This window comes from Cryptomeria japonica, chromosome 10, assembly GCF_030272615.1.
Source record: "Cryptomeria japonica chromosome 10, Sugi_1.0, whole genome shotgun sequence".
NCBI classification, from domain to species: domain Eukaryota; kingdom Viridiplantae; phylum Streptophyta; class Pinopsida; order Cupressales; family Cupressaceae; genus Cryptomeria; species Cryptomeria japonica.
Window position 1 is genome coordinate 338,326,742 of NC_081414.1, and position 15,966 is coordinate 338,342,707.

Below are 15,966 nucleotides of genomic sequence, written 5' to 3' on the forward strand. Positions count from 1 at the left end.
CTCCAACTAGGTTTTTCTCCTTTCTTCCATTTCTTACATTTAGAGGTTTTATGTAGTTCACATAAAGTTTCACTTAAGGGGGGGTGTTCGAGCATTTTAACAACTAGTTATTATGTTTTGCTTAAGTCCACTTAGTTGTGCTTCTAGTTTCTTAAGTTCTCTTAGTTGTGCTTCTAGTTTAGCTAGAGTTGAGCTTTTTTTAGTTCCTCATGCTTGCACTTTAGTTTTCCTAATTATAGCTTACGACATATTTTTGTTTTCTAGGAAGCATGCCATTATGCATTGTAATATTAATTTTGTAATCTTTGCTTTTGAGGAATATGATATATTTTTCTTGCTACACTTATTTGTGGAAGGTGTTCTTGTTTGTTGTTTGATTTTGTAGGCTTGTGTTGCAAAATTCAATAGTTTTCAATTTTGCATTTCATTGTCCTTACTCAAAGTTATCATTTTTTTATCATTTAACACTAGAAGCAACATTGTGATACCTTTCCCAGTAGTTAATTTGTGTCGATGAAAAGAGCATGCTATTTCATTATTTACATTAGTGAAGGAAGATATTTTCTTCTCTTAAATATGAATTTAAATGAATCTTTCTTCATCGATCCATGTCTAGGTGGAGTCACGTGACATCATTTTATACAAATGATATTTTGAGGCAAAGTTATGGTAATTAAAAAAATATAAAATTCTTAAAAAATGGAAAAAACAATATCATAGAAATGTTGTGCATTTTAGAGCCAATATGTGTGTGTGTGTGTGTGTGTGTGTGTGTGTGTGTGTGTGTGTGTGTGTACATGTATATATGTATACATATATACATGTGTATGTATGTATGTATGTATGTATGTATGTATGTATGTATGTATGTACGTATGTATATGTATGTATATATATACATATGTATATGTATGTGTATATGTATATCTATGTATATATATATGTACACACACACACACACACACACACACACACACACACACACACACACACACACACACACATATATATATACATATAGATATATATAGATATGTACATATGTATACATACATATATGTAATATAGATATATATATATGTACATATCTATATATATATATCTGTGTGTGTGTGTGTGTGTGTAGGCATATATACCTATATATATACATATATATATACACACACATATATACATATATAAATACACACACACACACACACACATATACATATGTATACATATACATATGTATACATATGTATACATATACATATGTATACATATGTATACATATATATATATATATATATGTGTGTGTGTGTGTGTGTGTGTGTGTGTGTGTGTGTGTGTGTGTGTGTGTGTGTGTGTATACATATGTATATGTATATGTATATATGTGTGTGTGTGTGTGTGTGTGTGTGTGTGTGTGTGTGTGTGTGTGTGTGTGTGTGTGTGTGTGTGTGTGTGTGTGTATACATATGTATATGTATATGTATATATATGTGTGTGTGTGTGTGTGTGTGTGTGTGTGTGTGTGTGTGTGTGTGTGTGTGTGTGTGTGTGTGTGTGTGTGTGTGTGTGTGTAAGGAGCTCTTTAATGTGAAGGACATTGAGCTTAGACAGTAAATCTCCAACAAATAAGAGCTCCTTATACACACACACACATACACATATGTGTGGGTGTATATATACATACATACATACATACATACATAATTGAGATAATTAAAATGAACTAATATAAAAAAAATGCAATGACATTCTTGGAGAGCTTGTAAAGAATCAACATGTGGTCCATGTATTGATATGTTGTAGCATGGTAGAGCCTCAACATGGACACTATGTAGTGACATAGCTAGAGAACTTGCATAGGCTCAATATGTTGATCTAGGTCCATAAGTGACTCTAAAAATATAAAAGGTCAAAGTTATTATTTTTAATCAAGTAATAACTAAAGAAACACACAAGATAATTAAAATGAACCAATATAAAAAAATGTGGTGACATGCTTGGAGAGATTGTAAAGAATCAACATGTGGGTCATGTAATGATATATTGTAGTGTGGTAGAGCCTCAACATGGACACCATGTAGTTACATAGCTAGAGCACTTGCATAGGCTCAATATGTGCACTAAGGACATACCACCACTTTTAGGGTGTTAAATGTTGTGAGTTATTTCGCCCCAATGAAGGGGTCGTATACTTTATCTCCTAGACTTGAATGGCTACCATGATGAAACTCTTTATCTTCCTCTCAGATTCTCATCCTTGATGCCATTAGACTTTACATCTAATGTAATACCCATCTCTAGCTATGTATGTGATTAGATGAGAACTTGATTGTTTTATGCTTTGTAGTTATTAGATTACTTTGGAGGTGGCTTATTATTGATGAATAATTATGTTCTTTGTATTGTTTATGTAACTGGAGTGCAATACTTCCATGGTTTGGAGTGTCTACCTTGTATTCATGTTATGCTCTTAATTTTTATTGATTGCAATCTTTGTAGCATGGTATGTGCGACCTTTGTAATTGTTTCATAGCTATAGCTAAATTTAACTTGTGATGGAGGGATAATTCATCCATGTTTATGATGAAACCGTTTAAAGGAATGAATTTATTTAATATATTTGATATTTTTCTATACCTTGTCTTGTGAGGCTATTGGTATAGTTGTAAAGCTAAAATAATGATAATTGTATATATTTAGATTAAATAATTATATGTTATAATCATGGTCATGGATGCGTATGGGTAAATCTAAAATATATTTTCAAAAGGATTGAAAGTTCTAGGTTTTTTGTTGGTCCATCTCAATGTTAGTGCTGGATGACGAAGACTTGTTTTGTTGTGTAGTTCATTTCTCTTGCATTAAGGAGTTAGTGTTGCTTTTTGTCTTGTTCCTTGGAAATCATATCCTTTGGGAGACCCTTATGTGGACAAATTGGACCTCACAATCCCTTGAATATTTTCCTCAACTCATTTCGAAACAACTCATAGATTTAAGAATTATGCCTCATTGAATATGACATCATAATTCATTTTTAATTTAATAATTATTCAAGACTATCTAAATAGTCTAAGACCCAAAAATAATGATCAACCTTACTTGTCAAACATAAAAGTTTTGCATTCATAACATTCATTTATAAATACTAAATATATAGATAACTACAATTCCTAACTTCCTTACAAAAATATATCTTTTCATGTGATACAAGTTTCCCTAATATTTTAAATATTTAACGGGAAAGATGCGTCAAGCTGTACGTTCTAGATCCTAGTTGCGTCTAAGCTTACCTGTAATGACGATCTCATTTGTTGACGTTCTAGAACCACACATTCATGCGGCTTTTCCTCAATAATAACGCCATCCATTCATAAACAAACAAAACTCATTTGCAACACGTTCTCCATCCACAGCGACGCGCTCTAGTTTTTTCTTGTCTACGTTTTTACATTTCCATTGATAAATCCACATAGCTTTGACTTCAATATTTCAGGTCAACAAGTCAAACATATCGACCTCCCTTAAATGCTCGATATTTCTCCCCTTGTCGGCCCCAGCTAAGTAAGTAACGTGCCTCGATATTTCTCCCCTGGTTTTTCAGAATGGTTTCCGACCACTAGTTAAGAGTTTCCTACGCTTCTTTCATCAACAATGACCCACCACAGTAACGAAGATGCGTGGAGGAATCTCTCAGCTATAAATTTCCCATTTGCAACATTACCGTCGAGTTAGGGTCTGAAGTTTTGTACAGGCCGGCAGTCATGGTCCGAATTGCTCAGAAAAATGGGATGCTTGCAGTCTTCTACTGCACACTCAGTGTTCTCCTTCTCCGATCTAGCTGCATCTCGGAAGACGGCAAAATTCTTCTCCAGATAAAGGCGAGCGATTGGATCGGCGGAGGTAATAATTTGACGGACTGGAATGCTTCTGACGAAAACCCCTGCAGCTGGAATGGGATCTCTTGCAATTCTTCCAAGTTCGTCACTGCAATTAATCTTACCGGTGCCTCAATTTCAGGCAATCTGACTTCTACCATATGCCATCTTCCAAGTCTGGAGACGTTGATTCTCAGCGAGAATGCTTTCCGGGGGCCCTTTCCCGACGGGCTGTTTGATTGCAAGGGTTTGCAAGTGCTTGATTTGTCCATCAATCGCTTCTTTGGAAGCCTGCCCAGTCGAATCAGTGAATTCAGGCAGCTGAGGGTCTTGAATTTGTTAGAAAATAGTTTCAGTGGCTCCATTCCTCCAGCCTTTGGAATGTTGTCCAACATCCAAGAGCTCTCGTTGGACGAAAATAATTTGACGGGCGGAATCCCTACTTTTCTCGGCAATTTGACAACCCTGAGGAAATTCACTGTTGGCGATAACCCTCTCCTAGGCGGTGTCATACCAGCAGAGCTCGCGATATTGAACCGGCTGCAAGATTTAGAACTATATAATTGTAGTCTAGTTGGTGAAATTCCGAATTTTTTCGGTAATTTTACGCAGTTGGAATGTTTGGATTTGTCGCAGAATTGGCTAAAGGGCAATATTCCGACTAGTTTAACTACTTTGTCCAAGTTGAGTATTTTGTACCTTTGGGGTAACAATTTGTCTGGACCGATTCTGGCTAATATCGATGAGATGGGAAATCTGACTGAGTTAGATCTTTCTGCCAACCAGCTAAGCGGTGAAATTCCCTACAGAATCGGCAATCTGGAATCTCTGGAGCAGCTAAAACTGGGTCAAAATCAGCTCACCGGAGAAATCCCTGCACAGCTCGGTATGCTGCGGAACTTGAGGAAACTGTATCTGTTTGATAACAAGCTTAAGGGGTGGTTGCCCCAGGATTTGGGTACATATTCCAATCTCTATTTTGTCGAGGTGACAGGAGCCGGTTTGGAAGGCCCCCTGCCAAAAAATCTGTGCAAAAATGGAATGCTTTACGCGTTGGCTTTAGCTTCAAATAATTTCAATGGGAGCCTACCTTCTTCCTTGGGAGATTGCGCGAGTTTACAGTATGTGCAGCTGTATAACAACCAGCTCAGTGGTGAGATTCCTAAGGGGTTTTGGAGCGCTTCAAGCCGGGTACAGTTGTTGCTCTATAATAATAAGTTTGAGGGCCAGATTCCATCTGCGATTGGACAAGCAAAGAGCCTGGCTTGGTTGCAAATAAACAACAACCAATTCAGCGGAAGCATTCCCTCGGAGATTGGACAGCTGACAGACCTCCAGATCTTAAACGCGAGCAGCAATCAGTTGTCAGGGTCCATTCCAAATGAGCTTGCGAACTTGACGTTGATCAATAGTCTCCAGCTTGATCACAATTTTCTGTCAGGAGAAATTCCCAAGAGTTTAATATCACTAGAGAAGCTTACTGTTCTCAATTTGGGTACAAATCGTCTTACAGGCGAAATCCCTGCATCCTTGGGCGACCTGTCCGCACTGAACAGTCTTGATCTCTCAAATAATTCGCTCTCTGGCCAAATTCCTGCTGAACTAGGACGCCTCTCATTAAATGTTTTCAATGTATCCAACAATCGCTTGTCTGGTCCAATTCCTGCCGCTCTCGACAATTCGGCCTACAAATACTCTTTTCTCGGGAATCCAAGATTATGCGGAGGTCGGAATTTGATGCTGAGGTCGTGTTCTTCAGACAAGATATCATCTCAACAATTGGCTGCAATTATAGTACCGTCTGTGATTTTAGCAGCCATAGCACTGGGCTCCATTGGTGTGTGTTGGTACTGTCTCAGGAAAGCAAGGGCCACGCCATCATGGAAATTGACATCTTTCCATCTGCCGGAGCTGAATGAGTTGTACATCGTCCGCAACTTGTCAGAGGAAAATGTTATTGGATCCGGAGGCGCTGGAAAAGTTTACAGGGTCATTCTGCAGAGCGGGGAAGCGGTAGCGGTGAAGAAGATCCGGAACATAAGCAGATCACGGGGAAAATTTAAGAGAAAAGGGGCTCAGCGAAACCATGAATTGGGGGAAGTGGAGGTGGATACATTGGGACTCATTCGGCACACCAACATTTTAAAGCTCCTCTGCTGCATTTCAAGCGAAGAGTACGATTTCAAGCTATTGGTATACGAGTACATGCCCAACGGGAGCCTGTTGGAGCGCCTACAGAATTCACAAGGACCACAAGTGGGGCTGCCTTGGCCAGTCCGCTATAAGATCGCAATGGGGGCAGCCCAAGGGCTGAGCTACATGCATCACGATTGCACACCTCCAATTCTACACAGGGATGTGAAATCCAGCAACATCTTGCTGGATAAAGATTTAGAGGCTAAAATTGCAGATTTTGGCCTGGCCAGAGTTCTTAATAACCTGGGCGAAGAGTACTCTGTTTCAGGCTATGTGGGGTCTCACGGATATATAGCTCCAGGTCCGATTTTATCTATCCTGGTTGAATGCTAGTTTGTTTAATTTTCAATTTCTTGTTAAAGATTTAGCGCCATTAACATTATAACCTTTGATGTGCAGAGTACGGCCATAGACTGAAAGTGAGCGAAAAAATTGACGTGTACGGCTTCGGAGTGGTGGTGTTAGAGCTGGTGAGCGGGATGAAAGCTACGAATGAAGTGCAGTACGGGGAAGGAGTGGACATAGTGGAGTGGATCCGCAGCACAATAATAGGCAGGGGAGAGATGGGAGTGCTGGACTGGCGAATATTGGAAGAGAAGTACATAGAGCAAATGCTGTTGGTGTTGCGGGTGGGTCTGGTATGCACAATCAGGGACCCTAAACGGCGGCCTTCGATGAGGAAAGTGGTGGAGATGCTGGTGATGTGCAATCCAAACCAGGAAGAAAGGATAAAGATGCTTTTTCCGCAGGAGAGGAGGAGTCGGAGGGCGGCTGCTAGTTTCTCCTCTACCACGCCACTTGTTCCCACTGACAACGAAGCGGATTACTTTTCAGATTTGGAGACCTAAAAAACCTCCTAGTCCGCCACACAAATTCCCCAAATTCCCATCATGGGTACCTGGAATCGAAGGCCTAAATTTGATGGTTGTATGACTTGTATTTTTTAGTATTGTAAAATATTATTATAAATTTGGAAAAAAAAAAAAAATTTCTCTTGAAAAAGGAGATTTTAGATAGTTTGTAAAAAATTTATATAGTAGTTTTTTTTTTAAAGATGAAGGTCTTATTTGAAAGGACGTTCCTTTACATATAGATATTCTAAATGGAAATAATTTGATGAGTTTTTTTTTAAGGTCTTGTTTATAGTAGTTTCCATGGGAGTATATCAGTATATTGATATATATGTGGAGTTGGAAAATTAAGTTCAATTTTTTTTTAAAAAAAATTATCTAAAAAATGGTATTCATAACATTTTCAATTAGTTAAAATGGTTGGAAAATATCTATAATAAATTCATTTTTCAATAATGTTTATAAGCATAGGTTTGTCATTGATGATCTTGATAATTGAAAAGCAATTTCTTGACATACCAATTCTAGGTATTGAGTTTTTTTGCCTTGTTAGAGGGTTACATGCTCAATTCCTAGTACAATATGTTTCTTTTGAGAAGTATTAGTCATTTTATAAATGATGTAGTTGAATAACTCCACATGTTTTCCACATTATGTATCCATACTTGTTAGTTTTCTATTAAATGTAGATGGCTTAGAGATCTTCATGTCATTTCTTTGTTTTAATTTTTTTTTAGTATATAAAGAAGGTTTTTATATTCGGATTTGTAGGGCATGTTAACATTCTTTTTCAACAGGGGACAATTGGAAATAAATCTTCATGTCTTTTCCATAGTTGCTCTATTTTTATGGCTTCCATTTGCTTGTTTTATTTTCTCCAAAGTCTATTTTTTATTTTAAGATCTTTCTTTTTTATTCCTTAGGTTTGATATGAATTTTTTAATTGAAGGCATGGTAAGATTAAAAAACAAGAACATTTTTTGTTGGATTGTATCTAGGTGCTACCTATTTGTGATCTTATGGTTTGATCAGATTAGTAGTTTATATTACTTATGTCTCATGGCTTTCACAAATCCAAACATAAAATGACTAGTTACATGTAATTTTATTTAGTTGTTGTCATTGGTTGACTTGTCTTTGTTCCTTTTCCATTGATGTTACTATATTTTACATGATAATTCACTAGAGTGGTTTCTAACTATTCATGAGTTTTTTATGCCACATTGAAGGAAAATAATGCTTATGAAGTCAATTCATTTAGATGAACATCTCCTTATACAATGTAGTTGGGTGTAGGTGGTAGTTGCCACTTATACTACACATCTATATAGGTTTGTAGATGCTAACAAATGAGACCAATTTCAATAAAATTGGAATTCACGAAACTCTAAACAAATTAATGCATCGTATTGGAAGTCAAGCATATGAGCAAATCGATGCATTTCAAATAAAAATTTCTCATAATAAGAGTCCACATAACACATTAACATAATTAAGGAAAGAAAGTAAAATATGTTGAGATAAAACATATCATAATTAACATTTGTTGTAGGTTTATGCTTGTCCAAGTTTCTTTTATTTCTCACTAGTTTAGTTGTAATAAAGTAAGAATAGTGAGAAAAGAACTTGTTTCTTGTCTTTGGGTGAAAGGTATGCATGCTCTCCTCTTGTGTCTTTGTACACTCTTAAGGATCATGTTGGCAATATGTGTCATATGTTGTCATTGATTTTAACTTGCCACTAATGTCAATCCATCATACTTGTATAGAGATGAATTGATATAGTTGAAGAGGATGAGAAATGGTTAGAGATAACACATGTTTGAGAGAGATAGTTTGTCATAGATAGAGACATGGGGTTGCATAATTGAAGATAAGCAAATAGTCAAGTAGACCAACATATGTATTTATGACTTAAGATGACATTAAAACAATCCATAAGCATGATATGTACATGGTTAAGCTAGTAACACATTGTTGTACATTGTTTATGCTTTTGATGAGGAGTGCAATCACATTGATTGGTTTCTACATATTTTAAGGAGTTGGATGAATGATAATTAGTGGTTGTTCATACTTGTGCATTTGAGAAAATTTGTCTAAGGCATAAACTATATATATTCCTAAGTTGGTGACTTTGTATTTTGGTCTAGGCATTCTTATGCCTTGCACGACTTGGCCTTATGGTTCTAGAGTTGAATTTTTTAGTCACCGCTTAGGAACTACTTTTAGGCTTTCATGTCCTGACATCTTCTACAGGAAGACTTTGAATTAACTATTCTCCAAATTGTACTAGAATAGTGTAATATGTCTTAGAAACTTACCAGAATGCTTTGCAATTCTTTGGAGTGGTAGATATGGTTGTGTGGACTTGGGGATATGTTCAATGAGGTATACAGTTTCTACAAAGCAAGTTTTAGATTATTTGATTTATTGCATTGCAATATCATAAGTGTTGAAGTTTTACAATTAGTATGGGATGCTTTGTTTTTATCAGTTCAGTGGGTTTCTCTACTTGTGCAAGCACACCATGAGTAGATACTTTAGGAGATAGTTGTAGGGATACTGTGGATAGTCTATATTGCCCATATCTTGGTCTGCATGGTATTCTAGTCTCTCCCAGATGGCACAAAAGCTTATAGTTTTGGTGGAGTTGTTGATTGATTGGGCCAACAATCATGGTTCCTTCACTCGTGGTTTGATCCCGACCTATCATATTTGCTTTGGAAGATGTGTTGTAATGTTTTTGGATCTTTTTGTTCTTTGGGTTGATTCACAACTCATTTTACTTCTTAGCACATATGTTTGAAGCCAATCTATGTAGTATCAAACGCTTCATCTAAAGGTCATCTTGGAGCTGACCTAATTGGTATTTTGAGATGTTATAGAGGATATAAATAGAAGAACAAATCATTTGTGATGAGTGATGAAAGTTGGTGAGATGTAGTGAATGTGCAAAAAAAGGGACTCCAATATTTGCATATGATAGATGTATCTTCTACAACAGTTCAAGTTCATATTTTGTAATTCAAACTATCATGTATCCTACTATTTGATAGTGAACCTCCTCATCAAGTATATTTGTATCTTTCTTAGCAACTCCATCAGGTATATTTGTATCTTTGTTCATATATATTGTGAGATAGTTGCCACCTTTGTTTTTCCCTCATTGGGTTTCCCACGTAAAAAACTTGGTGTCCTTTGTTGAATCTTGTGGTGCATATTTTACTTCTAATTCTTTCTTTTGGAAAATTTGGCTTGATGCTTAACCTAGAAATGGTGTGTTTAAGTTTAAGTATATGTTGATTCACCCCCACCCCCCTCTCTCAACATTTTGGTGTGTACAACAATTGGTATCACAGAAAGGTTCCTAGATAACAGTCTAACAACTAAGGTAGATCTTGCATTTGAACACATGGGATCTAAAACAATATTTAATGACATCATTTATCTTGAATCAAGTATAGAGGTAATGGAACATGAAGGATGGGATTTCAATTTAGATGATTGTGAAGTAGACCTTGAAGGAGAATTATAGTATGCTCATGAAGACATGGATATTGCAAGGGTAGAGTTTGAAGAATACAAGATTAGATTCAATAAGGCAGAAAAGAAATTTGTCAAAATGAAAGCTTAAATTGAAGGAAGAAAAGAATGTGAATACAAAATCAAGAAGGTAGAAGATGTAATTATCAACCTAAAAATCCAAGTTGAAGGAGGCAAGAATATTGTTGATTGTTTGGAGTCCAAGCTTCATGATAAATCTATTGAATGCACCAAGATTGAGGAAAAAATTGTTTCCTTGAGCAAAGAACTAGAAAAGGCCAAGAATTAGATGAACAAGAATCTTTAGTTCAGAAAGAGCACTAACATGCTTGATGAGTTAGTTGGAAGCCAAAAACCTATAAATGATAAAGGTGGTCTTGGTTTTGAAAAAGGGGAAAGTTGTAAAACAAATATGGTTGAAGACAAGAGTGAGAAGAAGGAAGAGAAGGTACATGATGAATCTAAGTAGACATAAGGAAATTTTAAATATATTTTAAGATAAAAATGTCTAATACATGATGATCTTTTTTATTGATATTTCTGGAATTAGATGTTGCTAAACAATAAACATGTGCTATAGATTTTTTTGCTTTAGATGTTTCATTTTTTATTAAATTGCATCTTATAATAGAGAGTTTTGACTTCATAGAGACCTCTTGCTCAAACATGTTAATGAAAAGACTAACAGAATTTGGGAAGAGAGATTTTGACTTTTGAACCAATAAGATGGGGGAAATAGAAAAGTGAAAATAGAAAATCACATTACTTTAGAATGTAAAACTTATTATGACATATATGACAAACATGCAAGTAATTTCACATTGATACCATTTTAAGATCTATTCAACAAGTAGATGGTTGAAAGAATGAAAAAATTAATTGTTTGAATTGAATAATAAAAAATCAACATTTTAACGAACAAAAAATAACAAAATTTACTATATGTTTGACCACTTGAATATTGAAAATCCTCTATTCTTAGTGCTCATTGGACACAAGTCTCAAATTTAGAATAATAGAAAATCAACACTTTAACAAACAAAAATTAAAAAATTTACTATATGTTCGACCACTTGAATATTGAAAATCCCTTGTTCTTAGTGCTTATTGGACACAAGTCTCAAATTCACAATAACAAAAAATCTACACTTTAACAAACAAAAATAACTAAATTTGGTATATGTTTGACCACTTGAATATTGAAAATCCTCTATTCTTAATGCTAATTAGACACAAGTCTCAAATTTAGAATAATAGAAAATCAACACTTAACAAACAAAAATAACAAAATTTATTATATGTTTGACCACTTAATATTGAAAATCTTTTGTTCGTAGTGCTCATTGGACACAAGTCTCACATTCACAATAATAAAAAATCACCTCTTTAACAAAATAAAAAAGAAGACTAAATTTAATATATGTTTGAACACTTTAATAAAAATCTTTTATTCTGAATGCTCATTAAACACAAGCCTTAAATTGGAAATAATAGCAAATCAAAACTTTAACAAATAAATTAACAAAATTTACTATACTATTGAAAATCCACGTTTGTAGTGTTGTTGGGAGTGTTCATGAGTCAATTACTTTTGCATTATTGAGATGATAGAAAATAGAGAGAATTTTATTTTGGAATGTAAAAACTTGCTATAACATTTATGACAAATTCACAAATAAATTAGGATTAACATCCTTTCAAAATCTATTCAACAAAGAAACAAATGACAAAATAAAATAGATTATTAAATAAATAATAATAAAAAACAAATAAAATTTACTATCCCATATCCTATGTTTGACCACTTGAATAGTGAAAATCTTCTATTTTGTTCTTAATGGACACAAAATTCTCAAATTTATCTTTCACAGGATTATACTCGGTCCTCAAAATTGCCGGCGAATTTCTCCGCTGGTTTTCTAATTGATCTCCTCCAACTATTCAAAGTTCTACGCCTTCAAATTCAACACATCGACTTTGAACCGCAAAAGAAGAAGAAAATGCGTACAGGAATCTTTAACAACAAATTTCTCGTCTGCAACACAGCCGTCGAGTTAGTGTTTGAACTTCTGTTTGCAGGGCATCAGCGTAACCGCTGGCAATCATGGTCCTAATTCCTAATACAATTGGGATATTTCCTCTATTCTGTTGCATTCTCAGTGTTCTCTTTCTCCATTGCACCTGCATCTCGGAAGAGGGCAAAATTCTTCTCCAGATAAAAGGGAGCGACTGGATCGACGGAGGTAACAATTTGACGGACTGGAATGCTTCTGACGAAAACCCCTGCAGTTGGAATGGGATCTCTTGCAATGCTTCCAAGGTTGTCACTGCAATTAATCTCACGGGCGCCTCAATTTCAGGCAATCTGACTTCTTCCATATGCCTTCTTCCAAGTCTGGAGACGTTGATTCTCAGCGGGAATGCTTTCCAGGGGCTCTTTCCCGATGAGCTGTTTGATTGCAAGGGTTTGCAAGTGCTTGATTTGTCCAGCAATCGCTTATTTGGAAGCCTGCCCAGTCGAATCAGTGAATTCAGGCAGCTGAGGGTCTTTAATTTGTTAGAAAATAGTTTCAGTGGCTCCATTCCTCCAACCTTTGGAATGTTGTCCAACATCCAAGAGCTCTCGCTGGACGAAAATAATTTGACGGGCGGAATCCCTACTTTTCTCGGCAATTTGACAACCCTGAGGAAATTCACTGTTGGCGATAATCCTCTCCTTGGCGGTGAGATACCAGTAGAGCTCGCGAAATTGAACCGGCTGCAACATTTAGAATTATATAATTGTACTCTAGTAGGTGAAATTCCGAATTTTTTCGGTAATTTAACGCAGTTGGACTGGTTGGATTTGTCGAAGAATCAGCTGAAGGGCAATATTCCGACTAGTTTAACTACTCTGTCCAAGTTGAGTACTTTGTACCTTTGGAGCAACAATTTGTCTGGATCGATTCTGTCTGACATCGACAAGATGGGGAACTTATCAACCTTAGATCTTTCTGCCAACCAGCTAAGCGGCGAAATTCCATACAGAATCGGCAATCTGGAATCCCTGGAGCAGCTCATTTTGAATCAAAATCAGCTCACCGGAGAAATTCCTGCACGGCTTGGTATGCTGCGGAACTTAAGTAAGTTATATCTGTTTAGTAACAAGCTTAAGGGGTGGTTGCCCCAGGATTTGGGTACATTTTCCAATCTTTATATGGTCGATGTGACGGAGAACGCTCTGGAAGGCCCGCTGCCGAAAAATCTGTGCAAAAAAAGAATGCTTTACGGGTTGGCTATAGGTTCAAATAATTTCAATGGAAGTCTACCTTCATCCTTGGGAGATTGCGAAAGTTTACAGTCTGTGCAGCTGTATAACAACCAGCTCAGTGGTGAGATTCCTCAGGGGCTTTGGAGCGCTTCAGGCCGGGCACAGCTGATGCTTTATAATAACAAGTTTGAAGGTCAGATTCCAGCTACGATTGGACAATCAAAGAGCCTGGCTTGGTTGCAAATAAACAATAACCAATTCAGCGGAAGCATTCCCTCGGAGATTGGGCAGCTGACAAACCTCCAGATCTTAAACGCGAACAGCAATCAGTTGTCAGGGTCCATTCCAAATGAGGTTACGAATTTGACATCGATCAATAGTCTCCAGCTTGATCATAATTTTCTTTCAGGAGAAATTCCCAAGGGTTTAATATCACTGAAGAAGCTTACTGTTCTCAATTTGGGTACAAATCGTCTTACAGGCGAAATCCCTGCATCCCTGGGCGACCTGTCGGCACTGAACAGTCTTGATCTCTCAAATAACTCGCTCTCTGGCCAAATGTCTGCTGAATTAGGACGCCTATCATTAACTGTTTTCAATGTATCCGACAATCGCTTGTCTGGTCCAATTCCTGCCGCTCTGGACAATTCGGCTTACAAAGACGCTTTTCTCGGCAATCCAAGATTATGCGGAGGTCGGAATTTGATGCTGAGGTCGTGTTCTTCAGACAAGATATCATCTCGACAATTGGCTGCAATTATAGTACCGTGTGTGATTTTAGCAGTCATAGCACTAGGCTCCATTTGTGTGTGTTGGTTCTGTCTCAGGAAAGCAAGGGCCACGCCATCATGGAAATTGACATCTTTCCATCTGCCAGAGCTGAACGAGTTGCACATCATCCGCAACTTGTCGGAGGATAATGTTATTGGATCCGGAGGCGCTGGAAAAGTTTACAGGGTCATTCTGCAGAGCGGGGAAGCGGTAGCGGTGAAGAAGATCCGGAACATAAGCAGATCACGGGGAAAATTTAAGAGAAAAGGGGCGCAGCGAAACCATGAATTGGGGGAAGTGGAGGTGGATACATTAGGACTCATTCGGCACAACAATATTTTAAATCTCCTCTGCTGCATTTCAAGCGAAGAGTCCGATTTCAAGCTATTGGTATACGAGTACATGCCCAACGGGAGCTTGTTGGAGCGCCTACAGAATTCACAAGGACCACAAGTAGGGCTGCCTTGGCCAGTCCGCTATAAGATCGCACTGGGGGCAGCCCAAGGGCTGAGCTATATGCATCACGATTGCACACCTCCAATTCTACACAGGGATGTGAAATCCAGCAACATCTTGCTGGATAAAGATTTAGAGGCTAAAATTGCAGATTTTGGCCTGGCCAGAGTTCTTAATAACCTGGGCGAAGAGTACTCTGTTTCAGGCTATGTGGGGTCTCACGGATATATAGCTCCAGGTCCGATTTTATCTATCCTCGTTGAATGCTAGTCGGTCCGATTTTATCTATCCTCGTTGAATGCTAGTCTGTTTAATTTTCAATTTCTTGTCAAAGATTTAGCGCCATTAACATTATAACCTTTGATGTGCAAAGTATTTTCAATTTCTTGTCAAAGATTTAGCGCCATTAACATTATAACCTTTGATGTGCAAAGTACGGCCATAGACTGAAAGTGAGTGAGAAAATTGACGTGTACGGCTTCGGAGTGGTGGTGTTAGAGCTTGTGAGCGGGATGAAAGCTACGAATGAAGTGCAGTACGGGGAAGGAGTGGACATTGTGGAGTGGATCCACAGCACAATAATAGGCAGGGGAGAGATGGGAGTGCTGGACTGGAGAATATTGGAAGAGAAGTACATAGAGCAAATGCTGTTGGTGTTGCGGGTGGGTCTGGTATGCACAAACAGAGACCCCAAACGGCGGCCTTCGATGAGGAAAGTGGTGGAGATGCTGGTGATGTGCAATCCAAACCAGGAAGAAAGGAATAAGATGCTCTTTCCGCTGGAGAGGAGGAGTCGGAGGGCGGCTGCTAGTTTCTCAGCTACCACGCCACTTGTTCCCACTCACAACGAAGCGGATTACTTTTCAGATTTGGAGACCTGAAAATCCTCCGAGTTCGCCACGCAATTCCCCCAAATTCCCATCACGGGTACCTGGACTTTAAGGTCAAAATTTGATGGTTGTATGACTGTATTTTTAGTATTTTAGTTGTAAAATTATAATAAATTCAGAAAAAAAAATTTCAATATA

General features: G+C 37.3%; 2 protein-coding genes across 3 annotated transcripts; both read left to right on the top strand.

Moving 5' to 3' along the window:
• Positions 1-3,581: 3,581 nt before the first annotated feature.
• Positions 3,582-7,193, top strand: LOC131077221 (receptor-like protein kinase HSL1). The gene is made up of 2 exons (XM_058014662.2): positions 3,582-6,366; positions 6,465-7,193. The coding sequence occupies exons 1-2, from the start codon at positions 3,756-3,758 to the stop codon at positions 6,911-6,913; spliced, it is 3,060 nt and encodes a 1,019-aa protein (XP_057870645.2). The 5' UTR covers positions 3,582-3,755; the 3' UTR covers positions 6,914-7,193.
• A 5,147-nt stretch (positions 7,194-12,340) lies between these two features.
• On the top strand, positions 12,341-15,966 carry LOC131071493 (receptor-like protein kinase HSL1). Of its 2 annotated transcripts, none has more exons than XM_058007376.2 (2): positions 12,341-15,176; positions 15,373-15,966. In XM_058007376.2, exons 1-2 carry the CDS (start codon positions 12,566-12,568, stop codon positions 15,381-15,383), a joined length of 2,622 nt encoding a protein of 873 aa, XP_057863359.2. In that variant the 5' UTR covers positions 12,341-12,565; the 3' UTR covers positions 15,384-15,966. The 2 variants fall into 2 exon arrangements, with proteins under 2 accessions (XP_057863359.2, XP_057863360.2); XM_058007377.2 differs by having other exon boundaries at positions 15,384-15,966.